The sequence below is a fragment of the Amphiura filiformis genome, chromosome 4 (assembly GCF_039555335.1).
Source record: "Amphiura filiformis chromosome 4, Afil_fr2py, whole genome shotgun sequence".
NCBI lineage: Eukaryota > Metazoa > Echinodermata > Ophiuroidea > Amphilepidida > Amphiuridae > Amphiura > Amphiura filiformis.
Window position 1 is genome coordinate 21,973,233 of NC_092631.1, and position 16,987 is coordinate 21,990,219.

Sequence of the window (16,987 nt, forward strand, 5' to 3'; positions counted from 1 at the left end):
CTCAGTACAGTGTGCTCAGTACACTGACTATAGCAACAGTTTATAGCCCTCAAACATCTTAGTAGGGCAGCTGAATTGAAAAAGGGCTCTAGTTAAGGTACAGGTATACACGCGTGGTAGAAAAAGGCGACTACCACCAGGTGATAGGACGATTAGAAATGGACGGCAATGTTGTAAACCCTCATTTTGGGCCATTTTAGTCACTAAAATGACCATAAAAAATAATAGCACTTAGTTCTGATGTAAAATTCACACACAATGCTACCTGAGTGAGTACAAACATAATTAAATACATAAATCGGGGCTATAGCACAAACAAAAAAATGTTGTATACCTTAATGGTTATGTAACAAAGGTGTTCTAAGAGTGGACAGCAAGATGACTGATGCCTTGTTTCGATAGATGTCAGGACCTTAAAACCCCAGAAGGTATGAGGCACATCAGTGGACTTGAGTCTTGATGTAGAGACTTGTGTTTAACTGGATGGACGGTCCCTAATACTTCACATGTTGGCAGCAAAGGGCAACAACAACCCTCCCACCTAGTACCTGAGGATCATTGATCACCAGGACTGCAGACTCCTACCGATTGCTCCACACTGGCCAAAGCATAGAGCAGATGTGGCACGCTTTTCTGGTGTGTGTGTGTGTGTGTGTGGGTGGGGGGGGGGGGGTGAGCGGTCCGCCTTCCATGCAAGAAAAACGTTCTCTGGAACCCATATATATCAGCAGTGCCTCTGAAGACTCTCCATCTGACTGCCTGCACTCAGAGAAATATTTACAAAACATTATGTAAGTATAGAACCTCATAATAATTAAGTAAAATTTACCTCAGAACTATGCAATATTTACCGAATTATGTAAAATTTTAATTAATTTGGGTAAAATTAATTAAAATTTTACATAATTTTGGTAATTATTACATTGTTCTGAGGTAAATTTTACTTAATTATTATGAGGTTCTATACTTACATAATGTTTTGTAAATATTTCTCTGAGTGTGGCACCTTTTGTCAGGTAGCAGGATTATACTCAACAGGTGTCAGGGCGCCAGGTCGCCAGATCAACCCATATTCGGCTTCGCTAGCCGTCATCGCAGAGTTCCTTACACCGTTTTGTTTGTCAGCCAGGACTCTTGCACAGCTGTTAGAGCGAATATGGGCTGATCTGATGCCGCTGATACCAGTTAAAGTTCCTCTTGAGTATGTGGTTAAGGGACGCTCTGCCTTTCCATCCAGGGAGACCAGTGGCGTCAAAAGTAGTAATAGAAAGGAATCGAGCATATTTTGTGCCTGTTTTACATTTGCACGGAAAGCCCTCAAATTTTTTTTTTTAAATTCAGGCTATTTTAGCCCGAAAATGAAGGTAAATTTTGGTATTTGATGGATGAGTTCATTCGAATCGCGCAAAATTGGGCAATTTTACCCCCATTTGCGCCCAAAATACAGTGTTTTAGGGCTAAAAGGAAAGATGCACAATTATTTGCTTAAATCTTTCTTCTATTAGGATTCATAGGTGGGACGTCCCCTTTGGACAAATTTGGAGGACACGTCCCCCCCCCCTTCCATGGCCTATGAGGGTGTTTGTTACCAAAGTTACGTGAATTTTTACACATTTTACACTGTGAAAAATATGCACTACCTTACCAAACAAGTGAACAGATAGATATTTAAATCGAATTCATACAACAAATAGTTGTTTAATCCTAAATCCTAACATTGCATAGTATTTTCATTTTTCTGAATATATTCAAAAATTTACGCAAATCAGGCAACATTTAATTTAATCCATAAAACTAATAATTTTGTGAAAATAATATAATATTGCCATCCATTTTCTGACAAATTTACAATTTAGGCCACATTTGGCAATATTTTACACATTTTAGAGTGTAAAAAAATGCAACACTTTGGAATTCTACATCCAGCCTGATGATAATACCTATCATACCTAATACCTATCCATATGGGGTCTTGGCTACCCTACTATCTTGCGTGTTGCGAAACTTATTGTTTCAGCAACTTATTATGTCTCCAAAGGCTTCCCATTATATCCGCGTAGCCACACAGTGCTCAATACACTGACTACTAAATTTATAGTAAGCAGGTGGTATTGCGTCAATAGGGAAAAATCCCAGGGTACCGCAATCGTTCTGCTTTTTATGTACAGTATTGCCAGATATGCGGCAGCATTATTATAAAATAGGCACACCCTGTTTTGTTGTTTGTTTTTAAGGTCGCTCCGTGTGGAGACACAATTGGGACATGATGGGACCAGGCTTAAGGAATCGGATAGCAACGTTTGCACCGTATTTTTGTGGGACCTGGAAGCACATCAGACATTATCGTATTGCATTTTGAATACGATGAAATGTCATTCTGATATAAATTTAATGTCAAATTATTCAACTTTAACATCTTTTTTAATTTTGATATATAACAGTCCTCGAAGTAAACTTTATATATAAATCTAATGATATGTACTTAAAGTGTGTGTAGCTGTGATGAAAAGCCGACCATCATTTGAAAATTTTGACCTTTCGTTTTGAAGATACACATTTTCTCCCAAAAATATCTACATGATTTGCTGTTTTCTATTATCTTCAATACGAAAGGTCAAAATTGTTATATAATGATCAGCTACATAGACTTTAAGTACATATCATTAGATTTATAATTATTTACTTCTAGGAATGTGAAATTTCAAAAATATCAATTTTAAATCATTTGCCTATATATATTGCGAATTATATTTTTTTTTAATTCAATGCAAAATGCAATTCGATATGTATGATGTGCTCTCAGGTCCAACAAAAAATACGTGAAAACATCTCTATCCGAGCCCTTAAGCAACTGAACTAACGCTCAAGTCGGGATAGAAATCCTATATAATTTAGAAGAAAACATGCTGGCATATAAGTGGAAAGAGAAGAAAAGAAAAACAAAAGATAAAAGACTGAAGAGGACTAGCCTATTTCTAACAAATCAAGTGAACAATTGTACTGCTAGCTTTTGGGTCACGACAACTGCCACAGAGGCTTGTGTTTTTCAGGCCGTATGGAATTTCAAAAATCAAACTATATTCCCAAATACATTTCCCTGAAAAGTGGACCGATTGTCAGTTTATTGATAAATAATCCCCCTTTTCATAAAAGTTTGTGTCTTTTGACAAGTTACATGGGTACTAAAAAATTTAATTTCAGATAGTCGGAAACAGTTTACTCAGCAAAGACACAACATTTTAAATAAATCAAATGGTTTAAATGTCGGGTAATATAAAGGGTGTAACAAAAACAATTTACAATAACGTTTTAAAAACGTAAGCATGATCTTTATATAACCTGACATTTAAATGTTATTAAAACGTTGTGAATAAATTAACGTTTTAAAAACATTTTTATGTTTGCTGGGTAAGCCGATAAATGTATTCTGCATGTTCATGTATTGTTACCCCGGGATTGTTGCAGTGTCATGTTGCTACGTGCATGCATTAATTGGGCGACATTCTGTTACTCCAGCAATCTTGGTAAAAGGAAACAATAGAAATACCGATAATATCTGATGTACTGTGTATGTACAATTGTACATGTATCGTGTACTAAAAGTATAACATACTAGAAAAATTGCATGTAGCGGACGAAAATGGACAGTTGCTTCTGCCGTGTTTGAATATGTTCAGGCCCTAGGTTTAGGCCAACTTTGCGTTAATATAGGACACACATCGTGCCTAAAACGATAATATATTATATAATAGTTGCAAAAACACGGTCAAAAATCATGATGGATTGTCGTAAACGAACATGGCGTCCCCTTGAACCTTGGTCACGCAAGCTACTGGTGGTACGGATGTACTGTGACTTTGAATAAGCTGTAGTACACCACCTTTTCTGAACGTTAGACGATCAAAGCTAAGGTGAGCATAGAAGTAAACCGCATTATTTTGGTATGAGCATAAAATCTGTATTTTGTTGTGTATTAATAGATTCCATCGTCGAGAGTTTTGTCATGTTTGTAGGGCGAATTGTGGGGCGAGTTAAAGGCAATATAATATGTAATTTTTGTTTCTGAGTCTTCTGATTGTTCCTTCTGACCATGTCCGTAACTGTCACATGACCCTCAATGGGTTTCAAATGCGGTTCAAATTAACATTCCCTCATTTCAAATATTTAGTTTTGGTTTCTCTTTTGTTCAGAAACCAAAAATCAAGGGATTAAAAAGTAGAGCTGATCTGGTCTGCAATCATAACACTATTATGCTGGGAGGACATAGTATAGGGTATATAACCAGAAGTATACAATAGCCTATTGTGCTAACATAATTATTATCATGATTGATATCGGAAATCTATCCCCCGGACGACAGTTGATGCTCTCTGTCGAAGGTAGGTGGCATATATTTACACTCACGAGTTCTAGGCCTTGAAATCATATACATGCGCGTATGGGGCGGGGTGGGGGATTTGTTTGTTTGTATGAAACATAAACGATGCATGGATATGATTTGATTATTAATTAGTTTATTATCCCCGGGAAGCACAACCAATACCTCTTTAAGAGGGGGCTCCCCTCCCTATATAACCAACTCTTCCCTAAATTACCCCTTTCCCCCTCCTCCTCCCCTACATTCGATATCTTCATCTCGAGCTCTTCTCCCCCTTCTCTTTCACTTCCAATGCTCTCTCTCATCTGTTTCTCTCTCTCCCGGCCCATATCCCGGGCCCCCTTGTCCTCCAACCACCCCACACACACACACACACACCACAATCTCTTCTCCCCTCTATCTTCTACTTTTGCAGTAAAAATTGCTTCAGTAAAAGTCATTAGGTTATTAGAGGTCATATAATGGCCTTCCATCTATTCTGGTACATGGGATTAAGGACATGAATCGATTTTGTTTATAGCACCTATACAATTTAATAGTGGCCCCTTTTGTAATGTCGAATGCAAATATTTCGATGGTCTATATTTTTTCACAGGTGAATTAGCCTAGGCTTATTCGGTTTTGTAAACCACGTCTTTCAATGTAGATTACCATGCTCGATTTCTCTCCTCGCGAATATTGCACTGCGAAATTTAAACATTTCTTTTGTATACATAGAGTAGGTAACTTCAAATCAAATAATTGTACGATTCACACCACTTATAAGAAACTGAAACCAAAACCGAAACTGACTGACACAAATGTTCGGTTTTAAACAAAAGGTAGAAACAATGATTTCGATATCTTATGATTCAAGTGGTTAGGCAGGACAATAGGAAACCACGTGACCAAAACCAAAACTAAAACTAAATATTTGAAATGAGGCATTGAATAAACCGCGCATTGTACCGGCAGGGGCTGTGCAATGATTATGAGCCCCCCGGGGGGGGGGGGTCACATTTCCAAACGGCCCGCCAAAAATCGCTTGCCCCCCTCCCTCTCTGCCTGCCAAAAATCGCTTAGCAATTTCGGTCGCGTACATCGTTTTGATCCCGGGTTTTGATTTGCAACTTTTGAAAATGCACCAACTTTCATATACTGGTATCAATCTTTCTCAATTTTGAGCGTTTGGTAGCAAATTTGGTGTGAAATTGGAGCTAACAAGATTCTGCACACGATCTTATCAATCAAATTGTCATAACAACATCAGGTTTTGGTGTAGGACATAACTGGGGCAAAAATTACATATCAATGAGCTCTCCAGTCATTTTAGCTCTTTAACTTGATTGATTATTGATAAAAACAATAAGATACAAAGAAAATATATATATATTGATATATTTTGAGAACCGTGTGTTCGATTTGCTTCAAACAAAAGGTATATTGATAAGTGTGCTTCAGTACATAGTGCACTTACGTCCACGGCGAATTCACCGTGACCTTTCCAGCCATAAACCCGCTTATTGAAGATTAAACCGATATATGCAGTACTAAACCATAATAGTAATCTATTGTCCAATGCAAATTTATTACCACCTGATAATATTGATCCAATGAGCGACCGAATTGTCCGCTACGGACGAGTATTGACATGTACGAACGCAGCCCCACTGACTGAGTTTTGGGATATTTTTCACTGGTTTGCAGCTGTTTGCTGTCATTTACTCATCAAGGCTAAGTACCGTTATTATAAGGACTATGCCAATTATTTAAAGATTGACATGTAGAGAATAAGCCATAATTGATTGACAGAAAGTACTAAATTTGTACCTATGACGGTTTTATGACGCCAATCTTCAAAATACGATCAACAATGGATGCCCGGGGAAGTAAAATGTGCATTGGAATAACACGGCGAGTTTGGATAGATGAAGGATTTCTTTTTAATAAAAATGTATGTTCCCCCATTATTAAAGCTTGTACCGGGTTGAAGATTCAGATATTTGGAAAAGAATAAGTAATTGAAACAGAGAGAAAGTACTAAAATCATAGCTTTTATACTTTTTGATATATGATACTAACTAGTTCATCCCCAATAGCTACGATACAGCGCTACCAGTAGGGTTCAATTACCTATTGCTATTGTGAGTGCCCCTGTGTTGTGTGCATACATGTAGTTAACAATAACTGCATGATGACAGGGATCTATACGATGATTTTTATTTTTGGGTGGATCATCGCATAGGCAAATGACGTAGAAAATTCATGTCACCCAATGCACCACGCAATTGGATAGCAGACCGGCACTGCACAGTAACGGCTTTGGCTGGTTACCAGTTGTACTCGTCTATGTAATCGGCAATCAGAGGAAACAAAACGTGGCGCATACATCAGGAATTGACGCAAATTTTACGGTACAATCGGTCATACCTAGAAAGGATAAAATTCAAATTGAGAAAATATTATAGGTATGACTTGTACTTGCACAATTAATCTGTTTAAAACATGCTTCGAGCACTTTTATAATGCCACCATACATCATGGGTGTGATATAGGCATAGAATGTCTCAATAGAGACATGTACTGACTTCTGCACACTATGAATAAAGTTCAGTACAAGGCTAAAAATTGTTCCCTGTAGGTAGCTTAAAAACCTAAATGCAAAATGAGGTATTGCAAAATGAGGTATATCTTTGCAAATTATTTTCCAGCGTCAGGATCATTATGCCCCCTAATATCACTTATTTATTGTCAAGTCAGTGCACAGTTAATTAAAACATGAAAGTTGCAACAAATTACTATACACCTGATCCGTGAACTTTGTATTTTTAAAGACTATTCTTGCTTATTCATCGCTACCTATTCCAGCATGTGCACGTTGAATGGAGACATTTTGTGTTTTTGAGGAGAGGGTCATATACACGTTACTTAAATGGTTTGTTCTGTGACAGCCTTTTTTTCTATGTCACAATAATTATTGGTTTTGTATAAATGTGTGTAGGGGTGGAAAAATCAAAATTGGGACAAAAAGGGAAAACGTTCTTCTTTCTCATGAAAATATATTTTGATGAAATTGCGACAAGGGAAATGTTAAAAAAGTGACTTTTTTGACCTCCATCCAACTTCGATAAATTATTCCAAAAGAAGCTCGGATTTAGTGTTTTGTTATGCCAAATTTCGTATGGCAATATCTTAAACCAAAGGTATCGTTGCTAAGGTGACTAGGTATTTACATGTATTTTAGGTGTGCTAAAAGGACTCAAAGTACTCTATAGACTCTGAGCCTATCCCACCTAAAATGTGAAATGATACGGCCTCGGCGGGATTTTTAAACTGCATTCCATCACCCGTGTTACAAGTAGACAAACGAATGATGACAGTTTACAACACAATACAATAATAACATCGATTTTAAGCGGCTTTAATTCACCCAATTGGGCAGTCACAACACCAGTTGGCGCAGGGGGACCCAGTAATGCCGACTGAATTCTGACCATCACTTGGCTCGTTGGATTCGTCTATAAAGGCCTGCATGCTTTTATCGATTGGCTCCAAACAAAGGATTTGAACCGGTGTCCTTCACCGTAATCATGGCGCAGTGCAGGGCTTTTAATCAAATGTTGTCATCAACCTATTTGATGGTAGTGCATCTGTCATGTCTGTGAGACGAACTGTCGCGGTAGATTGCAATCATGCTATTGTTGAATGCATTTGAGAATTTTTTACGGTATGATGCAATATGATGCATATGCACAACCTCTATAACTTGATTTTCTCCATTTCTTTCTGTTTAATGTACCGGTGTTCAAATTGTTACTTGTAACCAAAGGTTGTATTGATTATGTGGAGCTGTGAATATACGCTAAAACTGAAAATTTAAGAATCCCAAAATTATAGTAGAAAAACTTTGGCCATTTTCAAACCAGACATAAACCAGCCATTATGTATGTGTGCGATGGGATGCATATCAGTCAAAATCTGCCGTATTTGAGCTTGAGGTTGAAATTAGCCAATCTAATAACAAGTGTTGCAATAAATTTAATAATTACTACTTTTTACTGACGCAGGTTTAACAAAATGTTTGTTAACCTGCTGGTTACCCGCCATTATGGTTAGATGCACATATCCAGGGCTTCAGGGAGGTATATACGTTGGTTAAAAATAATATTCCGTCAATACCAAAATTGTATCAAACAAAATGTTGTCAGTTTTTGTCACCACAATTCGCTATTTATGGTTTACACAAGACTACCTCCCAGCTAGTTTGTACATTGTGTCTGCTTAATTACACATGAACATATAGTTTGAACATGTAATCATGCATTGACTTTCAACCGTATCAATAATAGATTGCTTCATATTGTCCTTTTGTTAGGGCCAGACAGAGAATTTTCCCATGACTCGTAGTTTACAGTAAACTTGTGACTATTTGTAACAATTAAATACAAATTTGTACTTGCGATGAATTAAGCGGTGTTTTCTTGGAGAGAACGCATTTTGAAATCTCAATTTTGTTTTGTTGTTCTTTCAGTAATGACTGAAAATGATGAAAACCGGTCACCCTTTTATGACTTTTAATCCCCCAGGCCTCACTTGTGAGCATACAGAAGAAACTAGCAATACAACTGTACTAATTTCATTAAGGTCACGCTTTGGTGCATGTATAAGTAAAGCAATTTTTAAAGTTAACAACAACAATGTAAATATACAGGGTGTAACTGTAACATAAAATAATCACAAACATACGGGGTGTTCAGAACGACATTATTTGGCCATTTTCATGTCCCAAATACGCAATGTTTTACAGCTTCTTTTAAAATGAAACAAGTCAGGCCTTATTACAGGTTTAACAGATATTTCAAAGATAAAACAATATAAAAGATCTATCCATATAAAAACTTATATTGCTGCTTCCTGAATCCCCAAACAATTTTATTTGCATGCATAACTGGAAGAATTCACTCTCATGGTAATTAGTTTAGTTTAGTTTAGTTTAGTTTTATTTCACCATTAAATAACTTTTACATAAGAGTAGCAAAATCATATGGTAGGAGACCAAACAGAGCAGGGCTCGAACAATTCTGGCCACCCTTTACAATAAATAATTTAAAATTAGAATTAAAATACACGGTAATTAAAATAGTGAATAAATGATTTTATTATGTAAAAGAAAACATATTTACAATAAATCACATGTATGCAGTTTATTACATTACAGTCTTAGAGTTCTCCTCTTTCCATTCCTCTTTTAAAGATTTAAATCCCATGGATTGCATGACACACATATTCTGCATTCATTGAAACCTTGTAAAATCATGAATTACTAAAGAGTTTTATTAAGATTAACTATTAAGCAATTAAAAAAAAGATTAACACTATTAATGCATTTTTACTTCTACTAGGTACCAAATTGCATAAATGTCAACAAATGCACATCAACTTCCCATTGGAATTAGGGACGCACCATTAGACTTCAGGGGGGGGGGGGGCTAGGAAGTTTTGAAAAAAAATTTCCCCACTACGTGGGTAAAAAAAAAAAAAATTCCCCACCAACACTAAAAAAACTTCCCCCACCTAACTGTGTATAAATACATGAAATAAAAACGAAAAAAGAAAACTTCGCCGCCTTTGGCAAAAAAACAAACATTTCCCCGACCCCAACTTCCTAACCCCCCCAACCCCACCCCTTGATGTCTAATGGTGCGTCCCTTACACAGAGCTATTCCGCTTCCGGTTCCTCCGCTTCCAGCCCCACCCTTGACTAATTAACTTAATTAAGCTGTTGTAATTAGTTAATACATTTGTTCGACTTTATTTGTTATTAATTCATTAAACTATAAATAATTTCTCTTCAAAATATGAAGGATTAGCTAACATAGCAAATGCACTACAAGCAGATTGCACTCATCACCTGTGTATGTCTGCAATCATTGATTGAATACAATACCGCTCTTTTCAAAGATACTAATCTAATACTGGTGCGAGTGATCTATAGAATTACGACCCAGGTCTTTATCCATGCTCTCTGACATCTATGCATCAATGCAGAGGTACCGCGTGAACGTACTAGTGTAGCGCGATATATTAAATAATTGTTTTGACTTAATGCTATGGTTGTTAATCCTGTTACATCATCACTTCCACGGCGAATATTGACGTCTGGGTTGACTATGACCTCGAATGGTCACGTCTCGTGGATATAAAAGCATTGAGTGCTACATAGAGAGCCACAACACAGCTTTGAGAGTTGTTTTTTGTTGGGGGGGGGGGACTGATTCCAAATCTTTCATGTGTACTTTCATAAAAGTTGTCGAAAGTAAATATGATATTATTGCGTTTGGTACAAAAGTATTCCTCTTATCCTAAGAATTTAGAAAACGTATAGTTCTACCTACTTGCGACGTACCTTTCTCAAGTTATAACTTATAAGCAAAACATTTTAACATCAAATCATTCTAGGGTCTGCAGGGGTCGGCAACTGTTTGCACTGCCTAGAATGTTGCGTTACTCATGTGTTACTGTTCAATGTAATATTTCAGGACTTTTATGAAAGTACGTATGAAGGATTCGGAATCAGCACCCCCCAAATTGATCAAAAACCATGCTCAAACCTTTTTGGGCTTTTAGTGAGTGTGCCACCCTTGGGCTCTATCTTGATTGGATCATTGTTTCAAGGCGCAATTGATTACATCGTAGGAAAGATTTTAGTCAATCAAAAGGTGCTCATGAACGTATGATGTCTTGCAAACGGTGAGCAGAATCACTAAACCGGAAATATAGTGTTGATGGGGAAACAAGTGCTATGGGTAAGTGGGATATTTTTCACATGTTAAAGCCATTGCACACTTCTGACATTAAAAGAATGCAATATCCAAGTAAATTGAGTATTTATTTAACAGGATATACGTGACGCCAGAAGGGACAGCAGACATCATGGAGTCTTATCCAGGAGGTGCGAACTTTCACTTATTTGGAAACACGTCCAATGTGAATGCAATGGACTCAATTGAGCCACTTACGGGCCAGCAGGGGTAAATATGATATTTGATACCAAATGATTACTAAATGCTAGAATTAGTTCGGTTAATTATGCTATTCTAACTATTGAAAAAATGCCATTTGCTAGACTATGCGTGATCAGAAAAGATCAAGGAAATAACACATAAACAACAACAAACAAGCATAAAAAATAGACAAGCAAAAAGCCCCCCCCCCCCTCATAAAACCCCAAAAACGCATAAACGTACTTATTTGACCTGCAATGTTGAAAGCTAGAGGTGAAAACCTTTGAAATACACTTTAAACGTTCACATTCTTAAAACTATTGGTAGTTTCTGAGGAGCCCGCACTTCACGCTTTAAAATGCGTGAAAAGACTGCATGTCGGTTATGTTTGCGAGGTGTGCGTGCAATAAAAAATTAAAAAACTTGCGTGCGATACCCTCACGCCCATAGTGAATTTGCACGCATGTACGTGGTAATATTGCAGTCTTTGTTTGCTTCCAGCACGCATTGAACAGCGTACTGCACACTCTTGTAGACATTTTGTGGTGTTTTCATTTCCATAAGGGTTGCATATATTTATGTTACAGATGTCAATGACATTGGCCTGTAATTGGCTTGAACACTACCCATTTTTATTACTTGACAGGGCTCCACATGTGACGCAACCACAACCAATACAGACTGTCACAATTGAGTTCAACGCAATTCTATCATCGAGGTACCAGGAGGCTGAACCAAGGTTTTTGGAAAGCAAACCATCAATATTCGTGCATCTAAAGCTGCATGACAGAAAATTGGACAACATTCTGACAATCCGGTAACCACTGCACCAAATCCATGTAAAACTCTATAGTTCTATGATATAAATGCAATGCTTATTAAGATATAATCATGTGACTAACACTATACCTTAGCGGCTTGTGTAATGATATTTTACTGTTTATAGCATAAACCTTACCAGCTTAATTATATTTAATAATTAATTTTTATGTTTTTAATCCTAACGTATTTGTCAAAAATACATGTAGCCCAATCGAAAGTAAGTATGTACTTCTTAGTGCATACTGTCGTTTGCCAAAAGATTATCTGGACTCCAATGATTACATTTCCTATTCATACCGAGTAGGTGACAACCGAGAGGCAATGCCAAATAGCACCAAAGAAGATCGACAGTTAGATATTCAAAATTGGGAAAGAAAACTGGACAATCACGGTACGTGTCAAAATGGCAACAAAATCGGACATAAACAAAATATCAGTTTTAAAATGAAAGAACACAAATCCCGGTGTAATTGAATAAAGTTATGCCCTACCAGTTAGTAAGCATAACGTTTCTCTTAAAAGTCTTGAACTACAGAATGAGTATCATGTTGTGGGTCTCACATGCTCATATCTCAAACTTTCACCTGTTTGGCAAAGATCTTGTTTGAACAAAAATGACCAGAATATTTCGATTGTCTTCATCACAGATTACCTTTCCTTTGCAGGAATTTTACGACAGTATGATTTTGTCATACACAAAGACAAGGACGAGTACAGCGACGATTTGACGGTGAAGTCCCGGATTAGTAATGACATTATCCCGAAGGTAGTCGTGGATGCTCAATTTGTAATGCTATACTTCTTGCCGCCATGGGAAGGTTTTTCCATATTTCGTGAGGAAGATATGAGCCCCAAAGAAGCTTTACGCAAAGTTCGGTCTATCTGGAGATGTCTGGCTACCGCAAGAACATTTTACCCCAGTAAGATAAACACGATAGGCGTTTCTCAATTCAATAAAACACGTTTCTTGAAGCCAAACGGATTCGAATTACAAGAGGTTTGTATCATTATGTGATTCATCATAGTCTATGTCGTATATTTTTGGTATTAAAGGGGACATCAAAGAATGTGAGAGAAGTTGCCTGTTCTCAGACAGTCCTTCTAGTGTTACAGGGGAGGTATATGAATCTTTTAAGTATTGCATTATTTTGTACTTTCACGTTTACATCTATTTTCCCATTATAAATGGTTTGTCAGAATTTAAACTGAAAAATCTCCAAAAGAAATGGTCAATGCCCATATTCTTGGCAATAAAATCTACATGAAATATTGATTCTGGTAACTGCTGAAAAATCAATTTTGTTTTTAAATTAACAGGTACTTGTGTTCTACCTTTCGGAGAAGATAAACTCCTACAGAAATCCAGATGACATGGATTTGAAAGAAAGTGAAAAGCAGCTGATATCAGCCTTGGCCATAACACAGCTTGTGAATGAATGTAATCTGAAACTATCGACAGCGTTGCAACGTAAACTTTGCTTAGGATTGAAATTTCCAGTGACTAGCCCACAGAGAAGTCTAGAATTGCTACAAATGCTGCGAAATCACATCAACGAGTAATTTAATCTAAATATATTTGTTTTGGTAACCTTATGACAAATGTATCGTAGCCCGTTTTTCATATTTCAGGCAAAGTTTCGTTAATACGTAAAAGATGACGTGATTTGCAGAGGGATTTTCACAAACAAAAACTCACAAAATTCTGAGCAGCTATTTTGCCCAGATTTGGCTTAAAACCGTACCTATATACCTTTGTTCAGCAATAATTCAGCAAAGTGTAGTTTGTCATAATTGCTGCCAGAAAGCATCTCACCTGATTTATGTCGCCTATATCTGCCTCAATATAAATAAATTACTCAAAGATCTTATTGTTACGTTGTAATTATAAATTATATATAATTTCAGGTGTATGCTTGCTATGTTGAAGATCCGAAAGATCACTACATGTCGTACTCTTATAGTTCGATACCAGAGAGTTCGCTAGGTCTAATATGTACAATAATGGCAGTGCTTTTAATATTAATATTGTTTTGATATTGTTTCTAGAAATGTTGGGAATTCCCTTGCTGAACTAATAGGATCTATACCATCGAATATGTATGATTGGATGCTGGTTTTGCCACTCTTCCACTTTTTAAGTGGAATTACTGAACCGTACAAACCTCTTCAGGTATCTGAAAATTCGTCAAGTGCAGAAGCATGGTGGGGTGTACAAACCTTGAAAAGACAAAAAATAGAAACAAGGCAAGTTGAATATTATTATGAATCATCTGTAGAATAATTCAGTAGCAATTCAGTCAAATAATAAGATGTGAATAAAATATAATATTACTTCTTGACTTTAATAAATATCTTTGGTGCGAGTGGGGCCTGGGTTCAACATCTCCGCAGGACCATCAGCTACAAAGAATCAACTATATCAGCAAGAGAATAAGAATAGATACCTTTCATGGCAATCCCCGGCTCCCTTACAGACCATCTGGAAAAGGCAAAGAAGCGTGATAAGCATTTTGTTATTGGTGACTTCAATGCCAGGACAAGTCAGGACAGTCACATATCTCAACCAGTGCGGGATTGGACCCCATTGTTACTATGGTGAAACAAATGAGAATGGGAAGCGTATGGTAAATCTTTGCCAAGGACTTAAGTTTTGATCAGCGCAAACAGGATTTGCACAGCCTAGAAATCGCCTTTGGAACAGGAGGTTCCACACACCACTTAGATCATATTATCAGCGGTAAGTAATTGTAGGCCCTACTCATTACAGAATTGTAGAGCCTACAACTCTGTGGAGCTGGATTCTGATAATCACATACTCGGTGTATTACTTCTCACCAGTCCAAAGGGAGACCATGCAAAAGGCCAAAGTACAACTAGAAGCAGGGCCGGATTTACCTTTTGGGGGGCACTGGGCCAGGCCAAAATTTGGAGGCCCCAAACGCACCATGAGGAAGGCATGTGCACTCAAGTGGCCATGTTTTTAGATTTAGCGGGCATAAAATTACAATTATAGACTATTTTAGCCCAAATTAAAGCTGAATTTTGCTATATAGCAGGCCAGTGCGCGCGAAGCGCACAAATTTGTGCATTTTTTGTAGGCTATTTTGGCCTAAAAAATAGCGTTTTTCGGCTAAAATGGAAGATGCTCATTGCACAGGGCAATTTTGGGGGCCCAAAACATTTGGGGCCCATCTGGCCCTGAGTAGAAGTTTAGTAGAAGTTTCAACATGCTTACAGTAAGACAAACTTTCAGATTGAGCTTTCAAACCGTTTCAAAGCACTCCAGTGCGACAATACCTCAACAACAATCACTGACAGGTATGGTCTGTTTGAGAAGGCTGTCATAGATATGGCATGCAGAGAAGGTGCTTGGGAAGCTAATCCCTGTGGAATGGCCAGTTTGGTGTCAGGCAAGACTCAGAAACTGAGAGGGAACAGAAATATAGTAAAGATGAGGTATATGCTTGTAAGAACCCGGCAATCAAGAGAAACTTGAATTAGTTTTACAGATCTGACGAACTTGCTTCGCTGCAAAAGTAGAAATACCATCTGCAGGAAGTTGATAAAGAGAATGAATATAACACCACCTGGACCATCCATAACATGATGCAAACAGAAGAACTAATCAAATGGTGATAAAGTGTGGTGGATCAGCCCCTTCCAGTGACAAGGAGCTACTTACTGAGCGGAGAGAGTACTTTTCCATCTTACTCAACAATGACTATGGGTCACTAACATTGACATCAGAACCTGCTGATCAGGACATATCCGTTTGTCTATTTGTGATCAACCACCCACCCTTGAGAAAACGAGAGATGCTATTCAGAGCATAAAGAAGAACAAAGCTGCTGGACCGGATTGTGTAATTACCTCTGAAGCACTCCAAGGTGGCGGTGAAGTTTAGCCAACCCGAATGGCCGACAACATCATACACAAATTCTGTGTTGATCCAAAAGAATAACCAGACCGGATTTCGCCCAGGCATAAGTTGCTCACACCAATCCATATTCTTAGAATCATTGAATCCTTCCAGATGAAAAACATCACATTTATCGATTTAAGATTCGATTTTAATAATTCTCCGCCACTACGGCATTCCAGAGCCCTTAGTAAATGCGATATGTGTACTTATAACAACTCCAAGAGTGCTGTTATGATGGATGGAAACATCTTCTGGTGTCCACCGGGGTAAGTGCAAGGGAATGTTCTGGCTCCATTGTTGTTCATTGTTCTCATAGACTACCTGATGAAGAATGCAACCGAGGCTACCGGTGTAGTAGCACACCTTTGTTAGTCAAGTCGATATATCTGGCCTAGATTATAAATGATCTGGATTTTGCAGACGACATTGCTGTGCTTGAATCTTCCATGTTAAGAGCACAGACACAGTTGACAGTTGGCAAAGGACAAGCTATCTTACTTATATATACAGAAAGTTTTGGGGATATCGATATACAACCACAATCTATTCCATTACTAGCTATGGACTGTGGTGCTTTAAGAAAAGGTGTAGTCGCCTACTCCGCAGTTGAATAAAATGAAATCCCTTACCTATAACATAAGCCCTAACCATTGGTCTAAACATAACACTGACTCCAAATGCTAACCATAATCTAACCTATTTCTAACCCTAGCCTAGCCTAAAATGGCCTAACTTTAACCCTTTTTGGACAAATGACCCTTCGTATTAATGGACTTTTCCCTTATCTGGATCAACAATCTGTGCAAGGAGGTAGATCATTGCCACCAAGCTTCTAAAACTAAACAGGTCTACCAAACCATCAAAACCCTAACAGGGAAACAA

At 37.6% G+C, this 16,987-nt stretch overlaps 1 protein-coding gene across 1 annotated transcript; it reads left to right on the top strand.

Annotated features, from left to right (window-relative positions):
• Nucleotides 1-3,582: 3,582 nt before the first annotated feature.
• Nucleotides 3,583-16,500, top strand: LOC140150058 (uncharacterized). Its single transcript, XM_072172062.1, has 9 exons — nt 3,583-3,911; nt 11,257-11,388; nt 12,008-12,178; nt 12,390-12,574; nt 12,849-13,180; nt 13,501-13,739; nt 14,230-14,427; nt 15,502-15,639; nt 16,422-16,500. The coding sequence occupies exons 2-9, from the start codon at nt 11,291-11,293 to the stop codon at nt 16,498-16,500; spliced, it is 1,440 nt and encodes a 479-aa protein (XP_072028163.1). The 5' UTR covers nt 3,583-3,911; nt 11,257-11,290.
• Nucleotides 16,501-16,987: the final 487 nt, after the last annotated feature.

Bases quoted from the DNA above. Each gene is read 5' to 3' on its own strand.
- LOC140150058 (XM_072172062.1), top strand. From the start codon at position 11,291: ATGGAGTCTTATCCAGGAGGTGCGAACTTTCACTTATTTGGAAACACG. The intron at 13,740-14,229 runs GTAATTTAATCT...TATTGTTTCTAG, and splicing joins CTGCGAAATCACATCAACGA to AAATGTTGGGAATTCCCTTG. The intron at 14,428-15,501 runs GCAAGTTGAATA...AATCACTGACAG, and splicing joins AGACAAAAAATAGAAACAAG to GTATGGTCTGTTTGAGAAGG.